The 14,253-nt window shown below is 37.8% G+C and overlaps 1 protein-coding gene across 4 annotated transcripts in view; it reads left to right on the top strand.

The window, feature by feature from the left end:
• LOC141960369 (putative ATP-dependent RNA helicase DDX60) overlaps nt 1-14,253 on the top strand; it is a 54,171-nt gene that overhangs the window by 38,598 nt on the left and 1,320 nt on the right. The window contains exons 29-38 of one of the 4 annotated variants that reach the window (XR_012633610.1): nt 1,516-1,620; nt 2,922-3,122; nt 4,168-4,272; nt 5,661-5,799; nt 6,443-6,564; nt 7,832-7,979; nt 10,309-10,451; nt 11,419-11,570; nt 12,634-12,728; nt 12,967-13,029. Coding sequence is in view for 2 of the 4 variants with exons in the window: in XM_074905728.1 (XP_074761829.1) it covers nt 1,516-1,620; nt 2,922-3,122; nt 4,168-4,272; nt 5,661-5,799; nt 6,443-6,564; nt 7,832-7,979; nt 10,309-10,451; nt 11,419-11,570; nt 12,967-13,029 (1,178 nt within the window). In the remaining 2 variants the exon portion in view is untranslated. Of the gene's footprint in view, nt 1-1,515; nt 1,621-2,921; nt 3,123-4,167; nt 4,273-5,660; nt 5,800-6,442; nt 6,565-7,831; nt 7,980-10,308; nt 10,452-11,418; nt 11,571-12,633; nt 12,729-12,966; nt 13,030-14,253 lie in introns of those variants that run through there. The other 3 variants (XM_074905728.1, XM_074905729.1, XR_012633611.1) reach the window with 3 other exon arrangements.

The following is a 14,253-nucleotide window of genomic DNA, read 5'->3' as shown; positions in this document are numbered from 1 at the left end:
ACCTTGGCCACCTGGGCACACTGCCAGCTCATATTCAGCTGGTTGTTGACCAACACCTCCAGATCCTTTTCTGCCGAGCAGCTTTCCAGCCACTTTTCCCCAAGCCTGCAGGACTGCATGGGGTTGTTGTGACCCAAGGGCAGGACCTGGCACTTGGTCTTGTTGAACCTCATACATTTGGCTTTGACCCATCAATCCAGCCTGTCCAGATCCCTCTGCAGAGCCTCCCTACCCTCAGGCAGATCAAAACTCCTGCCCAACTTGGTGTCATCTGCAAACTTACTGAGGGTTCGCTTGATCCCCTCATCCAGACCATTGATAAAGACATTAAACAGAACTGACTGTGATACTGAGCCTTGGAGAACACCACTTGTGACTAGCTGCCAAATGGATTTAACTCCGTTCACCACAACTCTTTGGGCCTGACCATCCACCCGTTTTTTTACCCAGTGAAGCACGCACCCATCTAGGCCATGAGCAGTCAGCTTCTCCTAGAGAATGCTGTGGGAAATGGTGTCAAAGGCTTTACTGAAGTCTAGGTAAACAACATCCACAGCCTTTCCCTCATCCACTGAGTGAGCCACCTTGCCACAGAAGGAGACCAGGTTTATTAATCAGGACCTGCCTTTCATAAACCCATGCTGGCTGGGCCTGATCATCTGATTGTGCTATATGTGCCATGTGATGTCACTCAAGATGATCTGCTCCATAACCTTTCTTGGCACCGAGGAAAAGACTGACAGGCCTGTAGTTCCCTGGATCCTCTTCCAGATGGCATCACACCTGCTAGTCTCCAGTCAACTCCATGGTTAGCCAGGTCTGCTGATAAATGATTGAAAGTGGCTTGATGAGCACTTCCAACAGCTCTGACAGTACCCTTGGGTAGATCCCATCCAGCCCCATAGACTTGTGTCTGCATCGTGTAACAGGTCACTAAGGATTTCCCCATGGATTATGGGGGCTTCATTCTGCTCTCTGTCCCTCTCTTCCAGCTCAGGGAGCTGGATATCTGAACAACTGGTCTTACTATTAAAGACTGAGGCACAGAAGGCATTAAGTACTTCAGCCTTTTCCTTGTCCTTTGTTACTATGTTTCCTCCCCATCCAATAAAAGATGAAAATTCTCCTTAGCCCTCCTTTTGTTATTAATGTATTTATAGAAACATTTTTTATTGTCTTTTACCACAGCAGCCAACTGAATGTGTTCTAGTTAAATTAACTCTATAGGATTATATTTTGTACTGTCTTCATGGAATATTTCAATTTGTGTTCCATAAAAGATGTGGTATAAACTTTCAGGATGCAGAAGTTTAATATACATACGTAGTGGCTATACTATAACAAGTGAAATTCATGTACATTCATAGCTCTGTTAAATTAATCATGAATTTGACATTTACTGTCATGAAAAATGATAGTAAAATTCCTGTTGATTTAAGTTGGATATTACAGGTGTTTTCTTAAAATTGGATATTGCCATTTCTAATAGATATACTCATGTTTGATATTTTATAGGTAGTCACAGCTACTTCAACACTTGCTCTAGGAATCAACATGCCATGTAAATCTGTTGTGTTTGCTGAAGATTCTGTCTTCTTAGATGCCCTAAATTACAGACAGGTATGGAAATAGAATGCGTACTTTTTGTTACAAGAACATCACATGCTGTGTGATGTAACTGTCATCACACACAAATTCAGAAAAAATTGTCTTTTGTTTTTACATATACTTCTGGGTATGTTCTGAGCTTTAGCTGTTCATTTTGGTGACAATAATAGTTTTAGCTAAGGTGATTCTACTAATGTTTCAGAACTGCCAGTCCACAAATAATATATGTAGTCAAAAGACCTATTTCAGCAGTGAAAGTATTACAATTGCTTAGTGAATTAAAGGCATAGATTCAGCTTTCAGTTATGGGAGCCAGACGACAAAAGCTGTTTTGTTCTACCCAGTATTTTACAAATGTGTGAAAAATAATCTGTAAGAACATAGAGTGGGGCTGTAATGAGGAAAAGACAGACTGCTGTCTGGATTAATAGGACAGTTGAGTTCTTCCATCTTGGAAGAACACAATGCAACACAGGCTTGTGTAGAAGAGGTTGCAGTGCAATAAAGTAGAATGTCTCCAGTCATGTCACAGCTTACTGTGTGGGCTGAGAGACTCTAACGTCTTCATTAGCCCCCGTTTCCTGCTCTTGTCCTACTTTTCAGACCTGTATTTTCATGAAATACTGCCAGTTTGCCTCTGGTTCAGGAGGTCATGTAGGCCAGATCCAGCTGATGGCATCACCTGGCGGGTAGTTCTCAGAGTCAGAGTGGATCTGTGCAGTAGCTGGATCTACGTGCATCTCCCTTCTGATATGCACATAAATGATATGACTCCAGCTTTGTCACATCATCTGGTACAAGGGGCAAGTCCCCACAATGGACCTGACCAAGGACAGGTGATCCAAACAAGGGAATACACCTTTAGGAAGCTTCTCTCTACTCCTTATTCATATTCTCTATGCTTTGTTCATACTGAGACTACCTCTGTTCCAAATCTACCTAGAAATAATTCAGAGCTAAATGTAACTTGAAAACAAAGCTGGTGTATGGGTATAAATTAAGTTAAAACTTACCTTGAAGAAATATGAATGTTAAAAGGACACACGAGAGAACGTAAGTATAATATCTTGACCAGTGTTTAGGTCTTCTATGAAATTTGGAAGTTCATATTTGAAAAAGTAAATAAACCTACCACATTTGTAAACCAGCTATATTTGAGGTACAACATATTTTGCACACATTATTTTAATAATTCTGCATAAACGGTTTAAGACTGTCTAGATGGTACCAGTATACACAATTTAGGTATATTTTATTTTAAAATTAATAATGTTATATTTTAATAATGTAATTATTAAATATCTTATTCTTAGATGTCAGGACGTGCTGGAAGACGGGGACAAGATATGATTGGAAATGTGTTCTTCTACGATATCCCACTGCCCAAAGTTGAAAGACTTATCAAATCCAATGTGCCTCAGTTGAAAGGCCAGTTTCCTCTGACTGTTTCCTTAATATTGAGACTCATGCTGTTGGCTGCGAAGGCTGATGACAAAGCAGATGCCAGAGCAAAGGTTTAATATTTTTCTCTTAATGTCTCCTTAAGATGAAAAGAAATTTATGCACATCAGAAGTAAGCAATCTCTCCAAATGAAATTGCATACTCTATGCTGCTTCTGCTGTGTGCCGTCTTCTCCTACTTCTCTCAGTATAGTACTGTCCATTTTCATGCATTTATTCTTTGCAATAAATGTTATAATCAAAAAGAATGCTGTTATTGGGAAGGTATTTTTACTGACTCTTGTTCAATGCAATATTTGCATTAACTTGGAGAATAAGAAAGTTTTCTGATATTTAAAATTTCAGCTTTATTTGAGGAAAAGATGTCAGCATACATTTCCAGAGGGAGAAGGGGAGCTATGAAATACTATCTCAGTTGAAAGGGAGAAAATTCTACGTATTACTCACTTGTTTAAATATTCATGCTAACTCCCTGGAATAAAAGAATTCTTTATTGCCATTTAATGCAGTGATTTAAGTAAACAACCCATGACCATGATTACAAACTGGTCAGAGATTTCCTGTTGTAATTTTTAAGGAACTCTTACGTCAAGATGATCTGTTTTTTACATCCACTTCAGCATATGGACATTTATTTTCAAGGACTCACTGAATGAATTCAGTCATAAGTCATCTTAAGATAGCAAAGTAAATTGGTAAACTTCTGTGTTAAATATTAAAATGGTATTAAAGAGTAAGGAGTAATGTCAGAACTTCCTGGTTTTAGTTTAGTATTTAAATCCTTGTCTTTTAGATCTTTGTATGAATTTCATGTAATTAACTTTACAAAACTCAGCATAAATTTAGAAAAATGAGCACAGATCTGACAGAGGATGGACTTTTTCAGAAGCATTTCCAGAAGTTAGGCATTCAATTTGAAATACAAACATACAAAAATACAACATAACCCCCCAACCAGCATTTTTACCTGGAAAACCAACTGATGAAACAAAGCATAAAAGCTGGATATTAAATTTCTTTGCTTGTTGCAATACCAACATTCCATTGGATTTCTAATTTCTTTCTTTTTTTCCCCGTTTTTCTTGTTTGTTTGACCAGACATTGTCAGTATTGAAGCACTCGCTGATGTCATTCAGAAAAGAAAGATATGCTGAAATATTAAAAATTTATTTTATATTTTCCTTGCAATTTCTTATCAAAGAGGTAGGTTTTAATTCATTTTCATAAAGAGTAATTCTTAAATCTACAGATTACCATTTGTTTGTGTTAGTATGTTTTCATTTAAAGAATCATGTATTTTATATTCCATAGCAATAGGCTATTTATTTCTGTTAGAAATTTAAGGAAACAGATAAAGCTAGAGTGCTTTAAGTTTGTGGTTAATTCTGAGCTACTTATGTTATGGAATAAATTCAATAGGAAAAGTCTTATGATATGGTCCATATGATTACAAATTAGGAAGGTGAGGGTTGTGCATTTATGTTGTGTATGAAGATGAATGCATGTGAAATGGTAGGGGTTTAAAACATACTAAGGATGAAATGATTTCCAAAATGCTGGGAAAAATGATAATAAAAATTTAGGAAGTAGGTCTTAGAGAAGACTGAAAATTAATGGTGTATCTCTCCATAGTAATAGTTTCAATCTGATAGATACCATTTTGGAAAATTTTTATGCATGACTCCATTTTGGCTTACAGCTCAGAACTACAGGCAGTAAGAGGCACCAATAAAGTGATTACATTAACAAATCATCTGTGCCCAGGTTTCCTGGTCCTGCTCCCAGTAGGAACCCTAACCGATATTTCTGCCTTATCTGCTGGGTGTCGCTCGTGTGTGAGACCAGGAGTCTGATAATCCCATTGAACAGAAGAATCTCATCAGTATACAAGAAAGATTGTAACTTTTTGGAAATGTTACTAGTTAGCATGAGAACTGAACAAAACCTGCCCCACATACCTAGTATCCTGTCTTCAATAATTTTCCTAGGGAAAAAAAAAAGGCCAACCATATAATGAGGATTTTCTGGATACTCCCTACTTTCTTACAGTGTGGTGCAGAGTGATCTCTGACAGGAGAGGTGTCCTGGAATTCACAGCCTTTAATGGAGCATTATTCCATGTTCCTGTCCTGTTGTTTTTTTAAACTATGTAAGATTCTAGCACCTAAACATCTTACAGCAACATATTTGACAGATCACTGCTTGCTGTTCATTTATCCCATCAAACATTTGAGTTAATAGGGTTTTTTAACAAAGGTTGCATCAAATCTTACTTTTATGACTGTATCATTTGCAACATGATCTAAATCAGCGCTAAATGAAGTCAGGATCTATGCTTTGCTAGCATAGCAGATGCTAAGCAGATTTCATCTGCTAACCATAGCAGATGAAGATCTCCCATGGAAATACTCAAATAGTGACTTGTTTTTCAGTAAGGACAATTTTTTTCCTTTCAGTGCAAATTGAATCGTCTCAATAGGTATCTGTGCATTAGACTGGAGAAGTATTTTTCTGAATGCACCATTTTATGTTTTTGTCATATCCAAGTTCATCTTTCACAAATAAGCTTTTTTTGCTTTTAAATTAAATAGGGCTACTTGGATCAAGAAGGTAATCCCATAGGATTTGCTGGACTTGTGACACACTTGTACTATTACGAACCTTCAAATTTTGTTTTAGTGAGCTTTCTTGTGAAAGGTTTATTCCACAAATTGTGCCAGCCAATTAAAGGTAAATAATACTCCATGCATCTTAATGTCAGTCTATGGAAGACTCTGTAACCCCAATGGTTCTGAAAATTTCTGGGTGCCTTCTTGCTGCTGGCACATTTTGCTTGCCTAGCTTTCATTCTCATATCCTTGCCCCTGTCTCAGTGCACTCTGCATATGCTTATGTTTCTGTCTGAGAAAGCCAAAGCACACATATGGCAATGCTGGTATCATGAATCTAAGTTTACTGTCTAAAAAATGTTCTAATGAGGTAAAAAAAGAATCCTTTACATAGAAAAATTAATAATTCTGACTCCAGAGCAAGATCTGAATGTCATGTAACAAATAAAATGGATGACCACTCTGAATATCAACAAATTAAAAATATGAAGTACTACTAATGTCTCATTACACGAGTCAAATCCATTCTGTGCACTGAGATATGCTGCTGTATGTGAACATATAAGAATACAGTATTAATTTATATTATTATTAGTTGCTTAATTATCTACCAGAGATTTTTGTATGTAATGAGTTTATCTTTATCTAGCATAGTTTTGTGTACCTCTGTCATGACAATGGCAGCTGGGGAAGAAACTCCGGAACACTTATTGTTTATTTTAACTCTTTCATATTTAACCCAAGTACTTTCTGTTTTGACATAGGTTCAACTGTTTTTTCAGAAGATGTCTTGGAAAAGCTAGTGCTCATTCTAGCAAACCTATTTGGGAGAAAATATCTTCCAGCCTGCTCAATGAAATATAAACGCACATTTTGCCAGTCAAAGGTACAGAAAGCATTGGTCTTTACTATAACTTTTGTTGTGTACCGCTTAAATGAACTTGTTTCCTTTTATCAGTTAAACTAGTGTCATTATGGATGTCTGATGGGCCAGGAGGTAACTGCCCACCCAGCTGCTCTCTTACTCCTCCATCTCAACAGGATCGGGGAGAAAATAGGATGGAAAGGCTCTTCTCACAGCAGCCAGCTCTGAACTGCAAACCACCCCCTGCCCCCATCTGCCAACACCATGCCACCTACATGCAATACAAGTAGCTGGAATAATGAAGAAAGTACTTACTAAATTAAAATAAAGAAGCTTTTATTTAACCACAGAAGTAGCAGTTGAGTATCACGTTAGATGAAAAGTACGTTTTAGTGATGACAGATGATTATATAGTTACTATCATGATAATGCAAAATGTGAAAGTATGACACAGCATTTCTTTATCCAATACAACTCAAGTATCTCTTCCCCAAATGGCAATTTACTTTCTCCTCCTCACTCTGCTAGAATTTTGTCTCTGTCTAAGGAGCTGTAGCTTTTTGTGACAAATACCAATGACCCAGCACACCAGCATGCTCTGTGGTACATGACACTGTAGGCTTAGTACTTTTTCCAAAAATGGGACAATATTAGTAGGATGAGCATTAATGTTAATATGCACAACGTTAACCCACCATGGGTACAGGCAGAAAGTGAAACATTTGTAGTGTGCTCCTGTTGGCTCTTCTATACAACGCTTTAAAATTTTGGGGGCGCAGCTATGGCTGGAACAACAAAAGAAACTTATTCCAGATGAAGAGGTTTATGTGGCCAGTTTCCAGCAAGAATTCCAAGAGGAAAAATGTGCTTTATTTCTGAAAAGTAGCTAGTCACGTAGGAGGGATTTCAGAACTGCTGGGGCTAATGGCAGCAAAGCATCAGTCTGTCATGTTCTTAGGGAACCTGTTGAACACCAAGATATACAAAACAAGATCTGTGAAAGGCAGCCCTTCAAAAGTCTCTTTTTAGCTAGCTGACACATCTTTAATAAATCTATTTACTGTTTGTTTTTCATGCCTTTTTCTGCATGAAATTCATGTTCATCTTCAAGATTCTTTAATTCTAGATGGTCAGTCTGTCTGACAAGTTGGGTAAAGTTTGGAGCTCTATAGTTCCCTTCTTTCTACTAATACGCTATGCGTGTACTAATACTTTATGTATGCACCAATGCAGAACTGACACTTTTGGAGAAATTACCTGAATCAAGGAATAAATGCATTTATTTCAGGTCTTTCTAGAAGATCTGCCAGAAGACTTTGCAGATGCTGTAAATGAGTACAACACAAAAGTAGAGGAAAATTTTGCTCATTTCCTTCTGACAACTGCCAAGCTGGCAGATATGGAACAAGAATACAGGCTTCCACTGTCAAAGACAGGTAGGAAGTGAAAAGTTGATGCATATTCATAATTTATGAAATAGACTGTATTAGGAAATTTATGTTCTTATTTTGTAAAGAAAAAAATGATTACTTCAGACATGATAATAAAGAGATACAATTTCTATTTCACTTTTGTTTTACAGGTTATTGATTATATTGTATATGGCAGAAGTTTTGTATAGGAAAAGAATCATTTTAGTTGCTACTTTATTATTTTGAAGAGAAAAATCAAAGGGACTTCTTTATAAAAGGAAAAAGCATATTAAGTGTAATTGAATAAAAACCTTTTTATCTATCATCAATGCATTTGCAGATCCTCAAATGCCTGTGATACTTGAGTTGCTGTCAGAGTCTTACAAAGGTTATGATTTTTAACACCCGAACAGCCTTAAGGTTGAAGTAACAATTAAAGAACACTGCACCATTTGTTAAATCAACTAAGTTACTTATGCCAGTAAATAATGTCCAATAACTAAAGCAATATGAAAAGGCATGACTATAAAATTACCAAGCAGTATGGATTGCCATTGGGTGAAAAATATTTAACTACTACATAATCTCATGTTACTTCCTGGAAGAGAGATATAAAAACAATGTAATACGCCACTACCCCATTGCCTAGCTCCTCTTAAAATAGCTTGCCTTCAGAAATACTATTTTTGCAGTAAGGAAGCATTTTAATTATAGCAGATAACTGTATTTATTCATCCCTTTTTTCTGCACTGGTACAGTGATTTTTAGTCTCTGCTGTGTACAAAAAAAAAAAAAAAAAATATCACTTTACAAGCTACCATATCTTAGCATCTGCTTTGAGTTTCAAGTATGATGATAGCTGAATCATAGAAAGTTTTGTATGAAGTGGATGTCAATACAAAGGTGAGGCACTGGGGGAGATAAACAGGTAAGGTGAATGCAAACAAGATTGAAAAATAGTCATGGCTTGAGATGGCAAATAGTTTTCCATTTCCAGTACAGAGCACTGGAAAGTGCAGTGTAATGGTATAAATTAGCACACTATAGTGAAATCCTATTTTTTCATATACAATTTAAGATTGCTTATTTTGACAATGGGGGGACCCCACGCCCTGAAATGTTACTGAAAAATGTAGGAAATGAAGAGCTGTAAATCATAGAATGATAGAATTCCAAATTGGAAGAGCAAAGCATGAACTGCCTGGCATTTTCAGGATATATATTCCTTTATATATATTAATGTTACTAATGATACATTTACCCACAATGTGAGCTGTGGAAATCAAATTTCCTATTCTACTTGAATGGTAAAGTTTTTTGTTTAAATGGAAGGCATAATATGGTTTTATTCTCCTGATTTTGCTAAAGCTGTTTTACTTTGAAAGAAACATTTCCCATTATATTTACAGAAAAAGAAATACAAGAGCAAACCATGTCCTGTAGTTCAAGAGGTGGCAGATACTTCTGTACTTAACTTACCATAACTTGGGGTGAGGCTGCAAAAAAATCGCTGTCAAAGTGCTCAGATTTTTTAATGAATGCCATAAACAGTGTAACTACAGCATACTTACCATAACACAAAGCAGAAAAGGTTGCAGCAAAAGGATTGAAAGTGTCACTGATAATTTGAAAAGAAATAATGATTCAATTTGGAAAAGGAAAATCAAATGTACAAATATATTTAGAACTAACTAGGCAGGTCTTGTATGGATGATTTAAGTTCTAGGCAGACCATGAGCCAACTGAAACGCCATGCTGTTGTAAAAACAGAAATTCATACTGGGTCACATAAAGCATAGCGCTTCTATGTGACAACCTTCACATACATAAGCCCTAACAGGGCCTCAGTTAGAATATTAATTCTTTAGAGCTCCACACTTCAAGAAAAACGTTGGCTGGGAGTCCAGAGGATGGCAATACAAATTATTAGATGTCTAGCTATTAAAACATCTGAATACAAGGTTGAAAAAAACCTGGTTTTCTTCAATATAGGACAGAATAAAAGATAAACGTAAAATAAATCTTCTAATAGTAACATTCCCTTTGTTTTTGGCACACCTTCATGTGGTTAGCAATTTTGGCTACAGATGGGTCACGGAGAAAGGCTTACGCTGTGAAGTGGGGATTGAGATGTAATTATTCTCACCACTAGAACGCTCTTTCTTATATACTGTAATCAATTGCATAGACATTCTTATGAACATAATAAACATCTATCAAGAAGGATTTAAGTTTAGAAGATAAACTATTTCCTGTAATGTAAAAACCTGAAAATTTTTCACTTTTAAAAGAAATTGCTGAAAGGGAGCTTGTGTCTGCATAGCTTATGTTGTATTTGAAACTTCTGGTCTAGACTTTACATCCAAGATTTGGCATAGCTCTGAACTAGCATCTTATTTGATGGACAACACCAAAAGCATATCTGCAGTCTCACCTTTTGCATGTGTATCTGGAGTGGTTGATAATGATCTATTTCATGGGGAGATCATCAATAAAGTAAGTTATTTTTTCATAGGGGGCATAATTTTATTACAGTTCAATAAAAATAATTTTTAATTACAGTCCTCTTGCCTCTGCGTAATGTGATGGCACTGTGCTCAAGTGTCACTCTTTAGGAGAAACAATTTGAAAGCTCAGAAAAAAAATCAGGACTAAGAACCACATTATCACAGTCACAGTGCAAGAAGCACAGAACAGATGGATGTAGGAAAAAAACCTGTAGTTTGCTTTCTAGCAAGGCCTCTGTTCCTTTTGACTCTGAGACAAGTAAATTACTCTAAAATTTGATTCAAACCATATCCCCAATTTTTTTTTTTTAAATCAGTCACACAGTAGTCTTAAGGATCCTAGCGAAAGGGTGCATTATTGCACTGATCATTTGCTTTTCAACTAGGATTTCAGTGATTACATTAGAGGACATATGAATTAGCTTAACTGTAATCTACATCAATGTGTTTACTGTCAGGTTGCATTTTCCTGCGGTCTTCTGCATGAGCTTTGTAGCATTAGGGAATTATCACAACTCATAATTCTGTAATAGAAATAATTAAATTCTTACAACTGGGGATTTGAAATTCACCTTCATCCTTAAAATGTTCCACGCTTAAGGCTGATTAATAAATACAGTCAAAGCAGCAGTGAGAGTCTGAATGCATGATCAATGCATATGGAAAAATCCTCATCTAAAGCTCAAGAGAAATGCAGTGACCCAGTCAAACTTTAAATTATTCAGAATGTCCCAGAGCTACACTGGCAGTGTAAGTCACACCCCTCTGTCTAACACCCTACATGTAACCCTACATGTACTTCTGCAGATTTCTGGAGTGGTCCATGATTAGAAGCTGAAACTTTCCAGCTGTGGGTCTAAAGATGTAGGTTTGACATAACAGGCATATAAAAACCACAGTAGCTATTCAATAGTTGTGGGTTGGTTTGTTTTTTGTTTTTTTTTTTTTTTTTTTAGGCTGTCTTCCGTTCCCTTGGAATTAATGTCACAAACTGTCCCCTGCTTTATCTGAACAAGTATGATAATCAAGGAAGGAGGAGGCCACTCAATGCATATGCACTGGACTTTTACAAGCATGGTTCCTTAATTGCATTGACAACTGATAACTGGTATGTAGTACCATTTTTAGTAAACAGCAGCATTGTTCACAATATGGTACATAATTACATCTTTTTGCTTTTAAAGCCTTCTCCTCCAAAACTTAGGGATGGAATAGCTGTTAAGTCTTATTAGTTGAGTGTTTAATATAGTATATGTTTTATTCTCATTAAAAGTCCAATGGCACATGGCTGTAAATTATTAGCTGGGTATTCAGAACAGAACCATAAATAGTGAGTCTTGACTTCAGTGACCCAGGCTCTTCAGAAGTGTTTTTTATTTATTTATTTATTTATTTTGGTTTTTTTTTTGTTTTTTGTTTTATTTAATCAAGGCTTTTTCACAAAGAAAAAGATCTGGAAAGTCCCTGAAACAAGGAAGCCCAATGCAGTAGTCTAGCAGGTGATAACATAGTAGCAGAGAGATATCAAAAGCTTGGTCAAATAATAGATGGGACACTGAGGAAGGAATTCATGATCTGTGTTTAAAGATAACTGCTAAATGTGATGTCTGGTCATTTTCAACATTATCACGTTCACCTTTGAATCTCACTGGCCTTCTGTAACCTTGTTCATTAAATCCATCTCTAGAAAACTCCTAGTTTGTATTAATGAAGCCATTCACATATCTGTTTTAATCCCAACCTCAGCTCAAAAAAGTTCAACCACAAGCTTCCTCTCCCAACTCCTCTATCAAGTACCTTTCTTTTGCTCTCAGGCTCATAGCCAGTAACTTTTATTTATGAGTAAGAAAATACCACCTCACTCTGCTCCCTGAGAGTGCATATATTATTATCTGCTTTTTTATAAGCTCTTCAAAGCAGATTCTAGTAAGAACAATTAGAACAACATTCCCTGCACTGTTGTAGTTACGATAGCAGAGTCTGGCAGTAATACCACATTAACAAGAAATGAGGATACATACTGATTATAGAATCACTGTTGTTGATTCTATCAAGCTGATCTAGTGAAAGGTGTCCCTGCCACCTTTAAAAAAAACCTGTGTTAATTACTAGGAACTGAGTTTCTTTATAGTTGCTTTCCAGTAATCAGTGGTCCTTTTTGCAAAATACAGGGTCTGCATCATCTGTAGAAAGCTTACACTACATCCTGCTCAACTTAGCCAGCAGATTCATCTGAAGTATAGTGTTCCAGTTTAGCTTGCGACAGGTTAGTTATTTGAACAGTTGAAACCATGTTCCCAAAGTTTCCATGCAGTCATGTGTCTCTACAGTATCATTATTTTAAGCTTACAGTTATTCTACAGTATTCCTAATGAACTAGTATGTCAGTGTTTGACGCTGTGGCATGTCTCTCTGCATCCTTACCCAACCTACATGGAACAGTTTATTACAGGTGAAACATTATGTTATATTGCTTATCCATTTGAATGTCTGTCTTTCTTTAGGTTAAATGAAGGAGATGCTTACTACGCACTCAAGGATTTTTCACTCCTCCTTAAGTCTATTGGGTATGATAAACTGAAGTAGGAACGCGTGTGTCGAAGTAGTAGGAACGCGTGTGTCGAAGTAGTAGGAACGCGTGTGTCGAAGTAGTAGGAACGCGTGTGTCGAAGTAGTAGGAACGCGTGTGTCGAAGTAGTAGGAACGCGTGTGTCGAAGTAGTAGGAACGCGTGTGTCGAAGTAGTAGGAACGCGTGTGTCGAAGTAGTAGGAACGCGTGTGTCGAAGTAGTAGGAACGCGTGTGTCGAAGTAGTAGGAACGCGTGTGTCGAAGTAGTAGGAACGCGTGTGTCGAAGTAGTAGGAACGCGTGTGTCGAAGTAGTAGGAACGCGTGTGTCGAAGTAGTAGGAACGCGTGTGTCGAAGTAGTAGGAACGCGTGTGTCGAAGTAGTAGGAACGCGTGTGTCGAAGTAGTAGGAACGCGTGTGTCGAAGTAGTAGGAACGCGTGTGTCGAAGTAGTAGGAACGCGTGTGTCGAAGTAGTAGGAACGCGTGTGTCGAAGTAGTAGGAACGCGTGTGTCGAAGTAGTAGGAACGCGTGTGTCGAAGTAGTAGGAACGCGTGTGTCGAAGTAGTAGGAACGCGTGTGTCGAAGTAGTAGGAACGCGTGTGTCGAAGTAGTAGGAACGCGTGTGTCGAAGTAGTAGGAACGCGTGTGTCGAAGTAGTAGGAACGCGTGTGTCGAAGTAGTAGGAACGCGTGTGTCGAAGTAGTAGGAACGCGTGTGTCGAAGTAGTAGGAACGCGTGTGTCGAAGTAGTAGGAACGCGTGTGTCGAAGTAGTAGGAACGCGTGTGTCGAAGTAGTAGGAACGCGTGTGTCGAAGTAGTAGGAACGCGTGTGTCGAAGTAGTAGGAACGCGTGTGTCGAAGTAGTAGGAACGCGTGTGTCGAAGTAGTAGGAACGCGTGTGTCGAAGTAGTAGGAACGCGTGTGTCGAAGTAGTAGGAACGCGTGTGTCGAAGTAGTAGGAACGCGTGTGTCGAAGTAGTAGGAACGCGTGTGTCGAAGTAGTAGGAACGCGTGTGTCGAAGTAGTAGGAACGCGTGTGTCGAAGTAGTAGGAACGCGTGTGTCGAAGTAGTAGGAACGCGTGTGTCGAAGTAGTAGGAACGCGTGTGTCGAAGTAGTAGGAACGCGTGTGTCGAAGTAGTAGGAACGCGTGTGTCGAAGTAGTAGGAACGCGTGTGTCGAAGTAGTAGGAACGCGTGTGTCGAAGTAGTAGGAACGCGTG

This window comes from Athene noctua, chromosome 4, assembly GCF_965140245.1.
Source record: "Athene noctua chromosome 4, bAthNoc1.hap1.1, whole genome shotgun sequence".
Lineage (NCBI taxonomy): Eukaryota > Metazoa > Chordata > Aves > Strigiformes > Strigidae > Athene > Athene noctua.
The sequence above is the reverse complement of the archived record's forward strand: the minus strand, read 5'-3'. Positions and strand labels throughout refer to the sequence as shown.